The 15,819-nt window shown below is 40.9% G+C and overlaps 1 protein-coding gene across 1 annotated transcript in view; it reads right to left on the reverse strand.

The window, feature by feature from the left end:
• The window catches only part of COL9A1 (collagen type IX alpha 1 chain), an 88,710-nt gene that overhangs the window by 16,729 nt on the left and 56,162 nt on the right, over window positions 1-15,819 (reverse strand). Inside the window, exons 28-35 of the mRNA XM_008061722.2 lie at window positions 14,766-14,819; window positions 14,155-14,226; window positions 13,680-13,715; window positions 12,957-13,001; window positions 11,550-11,582; window positions 8,224-8,370; window positions 8,007-8,061; window positions 5,764-5,952 (exon numbers count right to left, since the gene is read on the reverse strand). Coding sequence (XP_008059913.1) covers window positions 5,764-5,952; window positions 8,007-8,061; window positions 8,224-8,370; window positions 11,550-11,582; window positions 12,957-13,001; window positions 13,680-13,715; window positions 14,155-14,226; window positions 14,766-14,819 — 631 coding nt within the window. The remainder of the gene's footprint in view (window positions 1-5,763; window positions 5,953-8,006; window positions 8,062-8,223; window positions 8,371-11,549; window positions 11,583-12,956; window positions 13,002-13,679; window positions 13,716-14,154; window positions 14,227-14,765; window positions 14,820-15,819) is intronic.

Consider the following 15,819-nt stretch of genomic DNA (forward strand, 5'->3'; position numbering starts at 1 on the left):
CAGACAGGTCATTAAGAGAAAATAAAAATGGCTCTTAAATATGTGCAAAATTCTATAACTTTGCTCTCATAACAAAATAAATGCAACTTTTTAAAAGGATGCTATTTTAACCTATAAGATCAGCAAAAATTATACAGTTTAATCAAACATATGCTAGCAAGTCTGTGGAAACACACACTGTTACGCATTGCTGATGAGATTGTCAATTGGTACAATCTCCTCAGAGAGGAATTTGACAATTGCTATCAAAATCTCAGGCCATGCTCAGTGGCTCAGCCTGTCATTCCAGCATTTTGGGAGGCCGAGGCGAGTGGATTGCCTGAGCCCGTGGGTTCAAGACCAACCTGGACAACTTGGCGAGACTTCGTCTCTGCAATAAATCAAAAATCAGCTGGGCGTGGTAGTACCTGCCTGTAGTTCTGGCTACCTGGAAGGCTGAGGCAGAAGGATCGCTGGAGCCCAGCAGGTTGAGGTTGCGGTGGCTGTGAGCATGCCACTGCACTCCAGTCTGTGTGAGAGAGTGAGACTCCAACTCAAAAAAAAAATTCAAATGAAAATACTATTTGACCCAGTAATTCCACTTCCAGGAATTTATCATAGAGATTAGAAGTAGAGGCAGAGGTGTAGACAGAGATAGTTTGTTGGTATTTTCTACAAAAATGAAATATGTACAATGTTGTTCGCTGCAGCCTTGTTGTAATAGCAGAAGACTGGAAAGAATCGAAATGTCCATGAAAAGGTTAAACGCATGACGATGCTTCCACAGAATGGAATACTATACAGCTGAGAAGAGCCAGGATGCTCCTCAGAACAACCTTCAGGATACACTGTTAACTGAAAAAAACAAGGTCCAGATTTAATTTTAAGTTTTAAAATTAAGAACTTGCTAAAGTACAATACGATTTGTTCTTGAAAGGAAGAGGGAAAATGGGTGCTCTTACATCCTTTCTCTATCACTGTTTGTAAAGGTCTGTAAGGACTAACAACCGTGACTGTATAGTGGGAAGAATAGAGGACACCAGACAGATGGGAGACACGGGGAAGGGTGGAAGAAACTTCACAAAATACCTCTTTGTACTTTTAAAAATGACTGAACAATATACGTTTAGAATTACCAAAAATCAATTAATGAATTTTTAAATTGAAAAATGTGCTGTCACAGAGTCTACATTTCACAACCAACTCATTTTATATATAGGGAATATACTTTGGATTGCAGCCAACGCTGTGTGTTTGCGAGACACTTACAAAGCAGTTGACTGAAATTGGGGATTTAGCCAGCACAGAACAAAGGTGCATTCATTATCCCAGCCCCTACAGAGACCAAACCCAGTAACGTGGCCTCATTAACAAAATGCCCTGATACCTCAGTTAACTGGTCCTAAACGACTTCTACTGCTCTTTATTGAAGGTATTATTCTACCATCCCATTAGTATAGTACTAGATTATTCTTCTTCTACGTTTTTAAAAAACGCAATGGCATTTCACAACAAAGTCTGTACATAATCATTTTTTCCAAGCGTTTTTATCAGCCCAGCCTCATTCAATATTGAGTTAAATTTTTTATAACTTTAAAAACAAAGTCGCACATATAACAAAAATAGGAATATCTGTACAACCATCTGCACTCAGTCAAATGGCCAAAACCCTCTGATTTTGAAGTGAATATTTAAACAGTCACCACACTTAGATCTTATCTGTGAATGTCCTTCGATGAATGTTTTTATGATGGCTAACGACATTTTCAAAACAATTTAAATGTATATGAATGCCATGTAAGGTAACTCAGGTAGAACTCATATTTATATAACCTAATTTTTCTTTAACACTCATCATGAATTTTCTACATTAAGACAATATGACAATTAGCATTTTAAAAACTAAGAGCTTACACATCCTTGTTAACTTGGCAATGTAAATGACACAGTAATTCTGCAGGCTAGTGATGAGGAGAGAGTCTGCAAATGTGCCATGTCTTCTGGAGATATGAGATGAAGATGACAAATTAAAATGCAGCTTTCACACTGATCAGAAAAGTTAAGATTGTTTACACATTCTGGCAGGACGCCACACCAGCGTCCAACATTGCTTGCGAGGAACAGACCGCTGCTTTAGTTATGATGCTGTCTGTTGGCATCGCGCACAGAAAACAAACTTAAGACAAGCTCCAAGGCAGACTGTGCCACGCAGACCACCGCCCTGCAGCAAGCCCTGTGGCAGGGGCTGTTCCAGCATGGGGACAGCCTCCCTTTCCAACCTGCTGTGTCTTCCCTTGAGACGCACAAAAACCAGCTCAATGCCCTACATCGGTCAAAAATACACACAAAGAGCTTGTCAAAGAAGCTCTCAAGAAGGGATGAAGACAAATATGCACTCTGAGCAGAAAAAACAGCTCATCTGGGACAGAGCGGCAATTCTCCCGGCTCCGAGGCTTTTATTTCATGGCTTTCATGGATTCACGAACTAGAATTGATGTTCTGTCACCATAGGAGCAGATGAACGCTAAAAAAGCTGTTAGTCCCAATTATGATGTGTATTTTCTCAAACCTTCACTTACATATTGCCAAGTCTATTTGATTCACACTAAAGTCTCTAAAGATATACAGTCTTATGCAAAAGGACTCACAATTATTCCAAACTGTGAACATTTAAGAATAATATTTATGACATGAAAGACTAATGTAATCCTAAGCAAAGTGAACAGAAGAGCAGGTAGCTACTTCCTGTGTTTCTGCTTGAGTATATATGCAAAACGTGCCTGCAGCACAGGCCATGGCCTGGCATGTGTATACAATACTGCATAAAACATGGTGAAAACAGCATAAAACATGGTGAAAACAGAAAAAATATAGATATGATCTAAGATTTGACTGTGATTTGAGGCACAGTTCTACTAGCTCCTATTACAAATGATCTACTGTGCTTTTCAGAGTATTTTTTAAGAGGCCAACAGGGACTACGACATAACCTGGACTATTAAAGACACTCATAGTAATACTGACTTATTATTTATGTGGAAGTTTCTCTGGAAAAAGGCTCTCAAAGTGACTGCATGGTAGAGCCAGTCTCATACCATCCCTTCTTTACTAGAAAGGGGAGAGAAAGCACACCCATTCTCCAATTGGCTTTGAAATTTAAGTTTCAAAATGGTGTGGTGTTTATTCTCAGAGAAAATTTGAGCTGTAACCCTTTGGATAATAGAAAGCCCTGTGTTTCCTATTAAATGCTACTGATCATGTGTATGGTGGGATGAGAAAAACCAAGTCCAGTTGCCTAGAAGCATGCATCTTCGAATGTATGACAGTGTTGATTGAAAAGAAAATCTGCTCACTCCTTCCTGCCTCTACCCCAAATTCTCAGAAGTAAAACTGAAAGAAGACACTGCTTGAGAGGAATCCAGTGATGAGAAAGGGGTGGAGAAGAACAGGGAGAAAGGAGGCTTCAGAAAAAAAATAAAAAGATTCCATCACTTCAGATTATATAGGGGTGCCAAAAAAAAGTATCTGCAATTTAGTATGACATTTGCTCAAAAGATGACATTAATCAAATGAATGATAGCATCACCATGCGACAGGCCGGACAGTCAAAGAAAATGGCAGAAACACGGTTGAGCAAATGTCATACTACACATTGCTACCATAATTTAATTCAACTTTGAAAAGTAATACATAGATAACATCTCTTAATATGTGTATACATTTTTTGGCATCCCCTATAGATCATGCCATGAACACTGAATAAAAATTAGGGGGAAATGCCTCACACAATCAAGCTTTGCTTGGTGAATGATCTTCATCACAGAGACATTTTCCAGGTTCCAAATACAGAAGTTAACTTTTCTTCAAAAGAAGCTTCATCTGGAGCCAACCCGCTCCCACCGAGCACAGCACAACATTGCCAAGGCTTCCCAAGAGGCAACTCTGTTTTCCATGGTTCTCAGCCCTAGATGCACATGAAAATCACCTAGGGAATATTTTAAAATCCCAACACCCAGGACAAGTAAATCAGAGTCTCTGGGCATAGGACCCAGACATCGGCAGTTTAAGGCTCCTCGGGTGAGCCTGTGTCCTGCAAGCTGACAAAGCCAGCTTCAGACAGACCCTCCTCCTGGCTTAGCAGGGGACCATTTTTTAAGAGAGGGTTCTGTTGCTAACTCAAACAAAGGTAAGCTCTGCCTCAGATATGGAGACTGCCTGTTAACCAAAGAAAACAGGACTGTGATCTCTCAGGTCTTACAACGGTGTCCCCTTGCAGTAGAAAAATGAGTGGTGGCTCCAGACCAGGGTATCTAACTGCATCAGAACCCCCTGTGGGGCTTGTTAATCCAGGCTGTGAGACCCACCCCCCAGAGCTGCTGACCAGAGGGCCTGGGGTGGGCTGAGAATGTGCATTCCTCCCACGGTCCCTGGTGACATACTGCCCCAGGGACCAAGTTCTGGAACCATTGCTACTCAGTGAGCTCAGGAAAGTCTGAGTCTTCAGCACCCAAAGGGGTAGGCCCACAGACTCCACGAGGTTAGCAATCCCCCAGGGCCTTGGGGTTTCTCAGACATGGCTACAAAGGGGCTGGGTTGACCCTAGAGTGGGCACCTGCAGCGGGAGTTCCGGCACCATGGCCAGAAGCTGGACCGAGGCAGTGAGTGTGGTGCTTTCTGCGATTAGGGGCTGCTCTCTTTAGGGGAGTGCCACTCTCCGCTTGCTCTCTGCAGCTGTCCAGCCTCTGAACGCTTTGAGACAGAGCCAGCCTTATAAGGAGCCCCCATTAGAGCTCATTTTTAACATGCAGCTTTGCAAACCTCAAAAAAGGGGGAAAAAAACCCTGCAAATGTAATTAAATAAATTGCTCCAGCTGAGGGTATAGTCCGTCAACAGCATCAGCAGTTGATTTGCAAATCCAAAAAGGCAGCCCGCTCACCCCCTGACCTTCACACCACAGTATTTATCCCTAATTGGAGCACTATGGTATTTTTTTTTTTTTAATGCCCTCTCTTGCTTTTGATGCCACGTCTCTCTGCGTTCCCCGGAAAGCTGTCAGTCATTCGTCATGATAGATAAACCCCTCACCTTATTGAGTCCTCTCTGTAAATAATCCAGGGTACTGCAGGCTGAAATACCCACTGCCCTAAACCTCTACCAGTCCTGCTGAGAACCCAACACACTCACAATCCCGTTTTTCTGCTAAATACTGGATGCAAGGTCTTCACTTGCTTTAAATAAAAATAGAAGAAACAACCTGTCTCACATATTAAAGAGGTAACTGAGTTAGACTATACTTCAGAGCTGGAAAAAAAAATGCCTCAAAACTAGACATCCAATGTTTCTTGCTAAAATTATGATGTAATTTTCTTATGTCCTTCTAACAAATGGTGTTAGCTTAAATAACAAATATAAGCATTCTGAGGATAGTTGCTTGTTAGAAGAGTCCTACAATGTCTTTAGGGTCTCAAATATTACAGACAATGGAATGATTCTTTACCAGATTCCATAAAGTTTATTGTGAGCTATGACTGAGGTAGAACGTGACTGAAAAAGACCAGGCCTCCTAAGCCTAGTACTGGCCACTGCAGTGTCACAGCAGGTCAGGAGAACATTCCACAGCAGTTTTCGGTCTCTGCCATCACCCCTGGGGAAAAGACTCTGTACCCCCTTATATCCTCTGGATGTACAGACACAGTAGGGCAGGAACTTCCTGAGTTTGGGGTGCATCACACACCTGGAAAGGGCAGTGGTGCTCTCTGGTTCCACCTGGCAAGATGACTTACCTTTGGGTCCCCTCAAACCAAGCACTCCAGGGGGTCCTTTAATGCCTGGAAGGCCACGGATTCCTATCTGGCCTGGGAAACCATTCTCTCCAGGAGGTCCAGGGGGTCCTGGGGGGCCTGGCCTTCCAGGGAGGCCAGAGGCACCTGAGTCAGGACGCTTGAGACTAGCAGCCATCTCAGCAAAATGTTCTGGAAGATAATAAAACAAAGCAACCCAGAAACGTCAGGAACATGCAGTGATTCACATGAAGAGAAGTATTCCAAGGTCCTTTCTCTAAATGTGTCACCAGAGTTTCAAAACTGGCGGCAAGGAATGAATAAAGGTAGGAGTTTTACTGCCGGTGTCCAGCCAGGAAGCTGGACTGGGGCTGTGTGATTCTGCTCTCACTGGATATATTTGGTTTGCTGCTTTGAGATAGAGCAGGGGGTGGGGAGATTTAAAAAAAAAAGAAAAGAAAAGAACTCAAACTGCAGGCTTTGGGTGAGGGACGTTCTGGAAGAGTGTCACCTGAATCCTGGCTAGATATCTGAAAGCCCAGGATAGAAAGAAAAATGAGTCTCTAAACAGAGGTGGAAGTCCACCAACATCCAGAAGCTTTTTTAAAAGCCAAGGACCTAAAAAAAAAAAAAAAAAGGGGCACTATCCAGGAGTGGTTCAGATATCATTTGAGACAGGTTTCACATTTTTAGTTTAAAGATATTACATAACCTGGACTACCCCAAGGATTCACGGCTTCTTATAAATCCTCCCTCTCAGAGGTTTTTTTTCATGCTTGGAATAGACAACAAACACTAAAAATAACTTTTTTCTTGGGAAAGGTCACAGTCGGTCTTAAAAATTAATAACTGTGTGGGCATTTTCAGGAATTATTAATAAGTTCAGAATTACCCACTAAAGTCATGGAGCATGAGGAGATTTCCCCCATTAAAGTGCTCTGAGGAAAATATTCCAGTGCAATTTGTTTTTTTTTTAAATTAGGGTACGAAGAAGAACATAAATTGAAAACAAAATTTTAACCAACATTTTACAATTGTTTAAATGTGAGTACTCTAAATTTGCCTTAAGAGCATAAAATCATTTTCTATGTATATAATGTTTAAAGCTAAAGTAGGCTTTCAAGACAAGATGTCTGCAATGAAAAGACCTATATTGGTTTTCAAACACAGAAGTGATCGTTTCACTCCCATTTGGTTCTGGAAAATTCCATAAGCCTACTAGACAAACTAGACACAAAAGAAGAGTATTTGCTCATGACAGTGTTAGCTACACCAGAATACTATAATTAGCTGTTAGAAGGCACCAACATTATAGTATCTCTCCAGTTATAGGGTATTTGCATATTTTTGTTTTCTGTATATTTTATAACTAGACCCATTTTGAAATAAGTAACAACGTCCATAGCTACCAATGAGTTTGGATCGAGGCTAACAAATGTGAAAACAAATCACAGTTTTGCTAAGATGAGAGTTGTCGGTGTTTCCATTGTGGTACATGATTGGAGATGATGGATTCTGTCACTGGATTCTCACATGACCTGGAGGAGCTTCAGTCAGTACCAAATACACACTAAGTGTGTAACGGGGAGAAAATTTGTGTTCCAAAGAAAAAAGTGTGCGTGTGTGTGTGTGTGTGTGTGTGTGTGTGTGTGTGTGTGTGTACACTTTCTTATAAATTAGCTCCCTTGGCCAAAAAAAACAGAAGAAAAGAAAGGTAGGTTAACACAGAAAGGTAATATTTTACTTTAAGGCTGTAACTATCGCGGATGGCAACAACTGGATAAAACAGAATTGGCATTGATATTACTCAAAATTTCCCACCTTTAGAGCATATTTTAAAAAACACTACTTTTTATTCTTGCACACCTACAAAAATAAGACCTTAAGAAGCAAGAGTTAGCTGAGTTTGGTGGCTCAGCCTATAATCCCGCGCCTTTGGGAGGCTGAGATGAGTGGATTGCCTGAGCCCGCAGGTTTGAGACCCGCCTGGGCAGCGAGACCTCATCTCTACAATAAATCCAAAATCAGCCAGGCGTGGTAGCACATGCCTGTAATTCCAGCTACTCGGAAGGCTGAGGCGGAAAGATCACCAGAGCCCAGCAGGTCGAGGCTGCGGTGGCCGGGAGCGGCCACTGCACTCCAGTCTGGACGACAGAGTGAGACTCCAACTCAAAAAAAAAAAAAAAAAAGAAGCAAGAGTTTAGGGTAAAAAAAAAAAAAAAGTCAAACCGATGTGATTTATTTACCTTGCATGACTCTCATGCAAACCTGCTTAATGTGTTGGTCTGTCGGTGCTCTACCCTGGATAGAAAAGAAAAAGGCAAGTTTACACACACATCACAAAGAAAACATTGTCCCATTGTAAACTGAAGGAGTGAGGTGCTGGAAGTTTATGTCCAGTCTAACCCCACTGCGAGGGATGGAGGCTCCAAGAGAAAGCCTCCAGGACTAACCGCCACTCACCGGAGGGCCCTGGGCACCAGGTAGGCCGGTGGCACCTTGCTCCCCCTGCATGCCCCGGGGTCCAGGCGGTCCTCTTGGTCCTTCCACTCCTGGAAGGCCCCGACTTCCTTCAGGCCCTCTTAAGCCGGGCTCCCCAGGGTTGCCCACCTGGAACAAAAGTGCACTATGAGTCCAAGGCTGAGCAATGAACGCGTCAGCTTCAAATGAACACAAATACTGATGTGAATCTGGGGTTTCCTGTGCTCCATCCATCTCCTGACAGCTCAAGGTTACAAGCCCGCAAGCTTCACCCTGACCACAAGGTGAAGACATAGACTGCCACACAGCTCAAAGTCCCTTAGGTTTCCCATCCACACAAACGTTTAGATGTCTTTATTTTGGGTATAGTTATTATTGTTCACTGGGATAGGACATTTTTTTTAAGTCACAGTCTCCATATCTTAAGCCACTTCCTAAGAGCAAGTTACTTTTTAACAAGGCCTGTTAGCATTTTCTGGTCACACAAAGGCCACGGAGGCTACAAGATGTGACTCTGCACATCACCAATGCAGCAAGCACAAAGCAAAGCTGCTTCTGTGACTGTAAGTTATTTTGCCTTTACAACATTTCTTGAAGAATGTGAAGACACCAGATGGATCCAGGAATTATAAAACAATAACATAAACTAAAGCAATGCACTTAAAATGCAGCATTTAAAATGATGTGTTGAGAATATTCAACCAAAACAAGTAAGTTCAATATTTATCTAAGTATTATGGAAGTTAAAACTCTAAATATTAAAGAAATTAAAAATAAACCACTTGTTATTTTAGCAAAAAGGAAATACAAGATTTTTTTTCTGAAAGCAGATCACTAAAGTAGTTTAAAGAATCTTCGTCTATAATAACTGCTTTAAAAAAAGGTCAAATTAATTCACTTTTTGTTATTATTGTTATTTTATTATTTGTTATTTGATAGAGTTGGTAATAGAAATCCAGCTTTAGTCTAGAAAGAGTCATGTTCAATAACAGAACACACTGAAAATGTGTCCAGTTCCTCTGGTAGAATGTGTGCCCAGTGTGCTGTTGTCCCAGATAAGAATGAGAAGATGAAAGAACAGACAGCCATGAGGGACGACCAGTTCTCAAGACTCAATGTTTGTAAAGTAATTGAATCTACTTCTTTTTCATGTGCAACATCTGTCTAGAAGCAGCTCTCAGACACTCAAATGCTTTAAAATGAAAACGTAGTAAAGTGATGCCTTCACTAGACACATCCAAATAAAACTCAGCAAAAGTTTCTTCTAATCTCTCAGTAGGCAAAAAAATTGATATTCATCTAAGTCGACTTGCCAAAATTTTATCTATGAAGGAATTGTGGCTTCAAAGACTTCTTGGAAGACAGTGTAATGGGGAGAGCCAAAGGTACATGACAAGGGGCTGCAAGTTGTCAGTGCTTGTGGAGTAAAGAGTAGCAGCTTCTGAGAAGACAGAACCAACCCAAAATGCACTAAAGAACATGGAGAGCACGGAGGATACCACATCAGAGTGCACTGTCCTGCAACAATGTGGAAATGCTGCCCTAATAAGGGACACAAGCTTCTCGATGAAGAGATAGGGCAATGTGGCCAGGACATCACAAGGGCCCTGGGACTGTGGGAAAGGACTCCTCCACAGAGGAATGGCAATGCACAAGCAGGAGTCAGGTTCCAGGCCTCTCCTCCTCAACGTGTGTGTCTGTGCCAGAATCAAGAGGACAGTGCAAATCTCTCTGTCTCCCATCCAAGTACTAACCAGGTACCTTCCCTGCTTAGCTTCAGAGATCAGACGGAATCGGGCATGTTCAGGGTGGTATAGACTGAATCTCTATGTAGTGATCATTTCCTTGATTCCAAGACAATGCACTTCCATTTCATCAATGTCACCCAGGCAGTTCAGGTGTGACTCAGCTAGGGAAGAAGGCCAAGGCTCATTTCTTATCTTATATGCAAATCTGAATGCAGTTGACTCGTGTGGACCACTGTACGGTTCATTCAATGGAATTCTGTTATTGAACATGACTCTTTCTAGAGTAAAGCTGGATTTCTATTACCAACTCTATCAACTTTTACTCTTGACCTTTTTCTCAATCCTAAACCAGTTCTGTTCAAAATTCCTAGGCATAAAATGTTACTTGAAGCTAGAGACACAGCAGTTAGAGGCTGATGAGCTAATACACCGTAAGAATATCCATCTCTATGGTGTGTAGGAGCCTGAAACTAGCATCCTAACTAGGGCTGGGGGCGGTCCTCCTGGAGACAGTGGGGCTGGGCATGGGTGTCAGCTCCTAAGTAGGAAGTAGTTGTTCCAAGAAAAGGGAAGAGTGTTCTAGACTAGGAGAACAGAACAAAAAGTTAAACAGGTTGTAAAAAGAACTGCCCATATATGACATTCTAGACATGCCAGACATGAGGCTGGAGAACACCTCATCAAAGGCATTGTATACCTCGCTGAGAATCTGATGCCTTTCCTGAAGGGTTTTCAGCAAAAGAGGAGTACACGGTAGGTTTTATCTTTTTTAAATCTAGATTAACACTGTCTGCCATGAGGATATATATTGGGCAGGGACAGAGAGGAATGGGGAAGACTCCAGAAACAGGAAGGATTTGGAGGTTCATGGAGGCTCTGGTGGTAACATTTGAGACTGAACTCTGAGCTCTCTTTCCTCCTTACACTTTCCTAAGTTTCTAATTGTGTTAGAGGAACATTCCTTTCAAATTAGCAAGTCATCTCAGGGTTCCTACTCACTGGGTCTTTAATTCTGAATACATTTAATCTCTAAGAGCTAAGCATCAGTTTAATTTCTGTAAAATGAAAAAATTGAATAAGATGGTCATTTTCTAGTTCCAGTAATCCTCTATTATATTTTCTTTATGCCTTTATCTTACTTCCCCAACTACAACACACAGGAGATTAAGACAATTGCTGAAATATTTTGCAATGGAACAACTGCCAACGAAATTTAATCATACCCGTGACACCACAAAGCACAAGGTGGTTCATTAAAAATGAACCTTTTGGGGAGGAAATTAGAGTCTTACCACGTATACTCATTGAGCCATTTATAATATGAAAAGAAAACTTCCTTTAGAGTAGTGAGATCAAAAGGTAGATCCATTTACACACTGTGAGGTCATTTTCTATTGAATTAATCCATTACCTAAAGAATAAATCTAGACATTTATTTCCTTCAGTGTAAGTCCTCTAAAATTAAATTTAATAAAATGATTTCATAAAGCAGAGCATAACATTTTCTACAGCTTTATTGATATTTTTAATTTGTACATCATTACTGATTATTATACTTACAGATCCCCTTGGGCCAGGTAATCCTATGTCTCCCTAAATTGTAAAATATATATATATATATATTAGAACAATGCATTTACATTTGACACTTTCCTAAAAACATTAAGAAGGTTATTGTGCTGCTGAAATATAGAAAGCTTTGACCAGATTAACACTGGCAGTGCAGAAAAATATTAAACTCAACATTTGAATTCCTGTCCCAGTTCTACTAATTAACTTGGTGACTTTTTGTAAGCTATGTAACTTCCTAGACTTGGCTAACTCATCTGTTAAATAACAGGGCTCTCCAAATTTCTATCCAGGTCTGAAATGCTAGGTGTTGAGCATTAAAGATGTGGAGGGCAAAAGATATCACAATAGCATTCTGTTATGAAATATAATAGACATGTAAACCTAAAGACTTCATTTTCCTAACTCAAACAATATTTAAAAATTCATCCTAAAAAGCCAATTGAACCAAATATGCATGCTTTTACACTTAAAAGAAATTTGAAAATCTCCCACCAGTAATTCTAGATATAAATTCAGCTCAAGTGATAGCACATCAGTTACACTCCACTACAAAACATCATTTTCACCAATAAAAAAATGAACGCCTTCAACAGAAAATGAAATTGGAATAATCCTCTTAAGAATTTACTTAATAGTTGGGAGGCTTTGGCTAATTTAAATGTTACACTTAAATTAAAAATCTGAATAAAACATTACCAGAATTTCTTCCTGCACTATAAGCACTATATTTTATGAGAAAAGTATTTCCCTGACCCCAAAGGACCAAAACATGAGTTTCCACATTAGGTCATGTTTGTTTGTGTCAAAGCCATCATGGTAGCTAACAAGTCCAGAAGCTCTGGCAGAAAAGATGACTTGTTTTTCTTTTTATGCCCCTCCCGAAGATTCACTAGTGGCATCCTCTGGAGATGGAGGTCGTTTCTTGGGAGGTGGTTTAGACTAAAGAGAATACCCTTGATCAGATTTGTGAGCTGCTGCTAGCCATAAGAAAACTTCACCTTAGTTTTCATGATAGGCTCTATTTGTAGACTTTCTATAGTCATTTAAGAACCACCTTGGATGTCTAGATGTAAAGCCCCAAGAGGTTTCACCAGCTATAAGGAAATACTTTCCTTACTTTTTTTTGTTCTCCAAAAGTTTAAAGCCAGGTCTATAAATTTGCCATGTTTCCTCTCTGCTTTACTTGATATTGGCAGCAATTCTGGGAGTCTTTTGTTAACTTATAGAAGAAACATCTCAGCCTTTAAAGAAGGCAGTAAGAATAAGTGTCAGAAGAATACACACACACACACACACACACACACACACACACACACACACACAGACATACATATGCTTCAAATACAGCTCGAAATTGGTAAGGATCCATCATTAACCAGAACACAAAAATCTTACAAGTTCCCCCCTTTCTCCTGCTTCGCCTTCTTCACCAGAGGCACCCTAAAAATTAGAAAGTCACATTTTTAAATTCTTAGTCCCAGGGTCCAACATTAGCCAACCAACATTGATAAGCATTCAGAAGTGCCCACAGAGTTCCCAGGACCTCAGAATACAAAATGCACTCAGTGGCTTTCCAACCTAGCTGTCCATGATGAACCAGATCAGAAAACAGCAGGGAGAAAAGCTAGGGGCTAAGGCTGAGTTCCAGCTGAAAGGGAGGATCAATGCCCGGGTTCAGCAATTTTATAACTGTTACCTAACATTGGTTTTGAAAGGGCTCTTACAGCAGAAAGAGGAACCCAGGGAAAGGGTTGAATCGAAGGCATGTATGCAGTTTCTTTGCTGAGGTCTTGATCAAGAAAACCTGAGACCATTTGGATGAGCCACAGAAGACCCCATCAGACAAGGGTGAACTGAGCTAGTGAACCAGAGACAGGCCACCCTCTCCAAGGGAGAGACAGCGTGCAGGTCTGGAGGCAGAGCCCTAGTTAGCTCCAGTTCCCTAAAACAGCAGCTAAGGCTACAGAGCAAATGCACTACGACACATCTGTCACACTGAGAAACAATGCCCGTCCCCGTGATTTTAATCAAACCCACAGACCAAGTGCTCCCCCCACCCTACTTGTGAAGATGCAGATCAAACACTGCATTTCACACCAATCAAATAATAGAACTTACCTGTTCACCCTTTGGACCAGGTTCACCAGCCACACCCTGTAATAAATGGAGCATAACACTTTTCAGTATTCGGGGGTGTTTAATTTCAAATGAGCCTTACTAAACTTGTAGACAATAATCAAGGGAAGATCTGGAGAAGCTGACAAGCCCCCAAGAGTCTCCAATAACTTGGGGCACTCTGATCACAGCCCTGTAAATGTGACTAGCAGGAATGAAAATTTTAGAACTAAATAGAAAGCACAATTACAATGAAATTTTTTTCTTTTCTTAGCTTTTTTCTTCTGGTAAATTATTTTGTTAATAGATTTTTTTGCTTCTTAATCTCAGCTCTCTGTCATTTAAAATATCTTTCTTGATAGTTCTTCATGATAAATTCTAGAAAAATTCCCACTGGATCAAAAGCCAGCTTGGTTTCTCAACATGATAGATGTTAACCTTCCAAATAAAGAACTTTCTGGAGTGCTGGATAGCTTACCCTGTCACCTTTCATTCCAGGAAGTCCAGGGGGCCCAGGCAAGCCAGGGAGGCCGGGGCTTCCAGAAGAACCCTGGAAAACAAGTAGTCCGCAGAGTCAGTGCACGGCAACACAGAGAGCACAGAAAGCAGACAAACCTCAGTATGTTGTCTTGTAGCTAAAATAAATGTCCAGTGGTGGGTTACCCTGCCTCCTGGGTTTGTGTCTCCCCCACAGTCTCAGAAGAGGGACCAGTCCCCTCCAGTCTCAACCCCCCTTGCCCTCGGTTCCCTTGGTGCTCCTTGGCAGCAGTAGGCTCTTGGCGCCAAGCCCGTCAGTGACACTGTTGTGTATACACACCCGCCAGGAGGACAAGGTGGCATTCACTCATGTCCTGCCACTCCAAGAACAGCCAGAGGCCCTGCACGGCTCTCCCAGTTTTAGAATGTATGCCACAAGCCACTCGGATTGAAATACCCTTGGAAGGTGTCAGAGATGTTGATATTTCACACATCCACAAAACAACAGAAACCAAGCACAGCTGATGACAACTGTATGATGTTTTCTCCTCTTGCTTCTTAGTCAAAGTGCACCATGTTTTGAAGAAAGCAAGTAGATGAGACATTACTTACCAGTTTACCTGGCAGGCCTGGGGCTCCCGCTGGTCCTGTCTCTCCTCTACTACCCTGCAGAAACACAAACATCATTATCAACTGGGTGCTCTGTCAAAATTAAAATGCTTAATTATTATGTAAATAAAATAATGTCCTACTGGGGTTTTGTTTAAATATAAAAGTTATCAAAGTCTCCTCCACTTCCTTCTGCAGAAGGCATAGGGCTTACGGCAATCTTTGCCCATCATGATTTTATTTTACTGTATTTATTGTGATTATGGACTATTAGAAATCATCTGATACATGCATATGAAATAGCATTTAGTAATTTTCAGCACCTGTATAACATTCTAACTTTTAAAATGGTTACTTGTGTACATGTTTTAGACTATGTGTTCTATAGGTATGGAGATATACTAATTTAGAATTCTGCACAGGGCCTAGAACACAGAGTAAATTTTCAGGTATGCAGATCATGTTAAAGCAACATCTGGCAAATGATCTTAAACCTCAAAAGAGTGAAAAAAGAAACGCAGAACGAGATTTTGCCCTTAAATTACTATTGCAACTTCAAAACAACACAGATGGTAGAAATTTAAAGTTTCTGAAATAAAAATTTTTCTTCTACTCATTCTTGTTCTAAGCATGTCTTAAAAGATTAAATAGGCTTTGCAAAGTATAAGCTTCAACAAAGATACACCAAGAGCAACACTAATTTTATTTTGTGAGCCAATTTTGATTTTTATTTGAAAAACTCTAAACTTTCAGATTTTTATTTCAAACTCTAAACTTTTTGAATTATTGAGAAAAGGTGACACATGAGCTTTTCAACATTTTCCCCTGAGAACATCATACAATTTTATGCAATCTGACAAAAGCTCATTTTATTTCTAACACACATTCGACTAAGCTAAACATTAACATGATCAGACAAATAATCACACTCCCTGGAAGGTATATATTCACATTTTTAAAAAGTCCTTTGCAGCCGGGCTCGGTGGCTCAGCCTGTAATCCCAGCACTTTGGGAGGCCAAGGTGAGTGAATTGCCTGAGCCCGCGGGTTTGAGACCC

This window comes from Carlito syrichta, unplaced genomic scaffold (assembly GCF_000164805.1).
Source record: "Carlito syrichta isolate Samal-C Ts95f unplaced genomic scaffold, Tarsius_syrichta-2.0.1 Scaffold305546, whole genome shotgun sequence".
Lineage (NCBI taxonomy): Eukaryota > Metazoa > Chordata > Mammalia > Primates > Tarsiidae > Carlito > Carlito syrichta.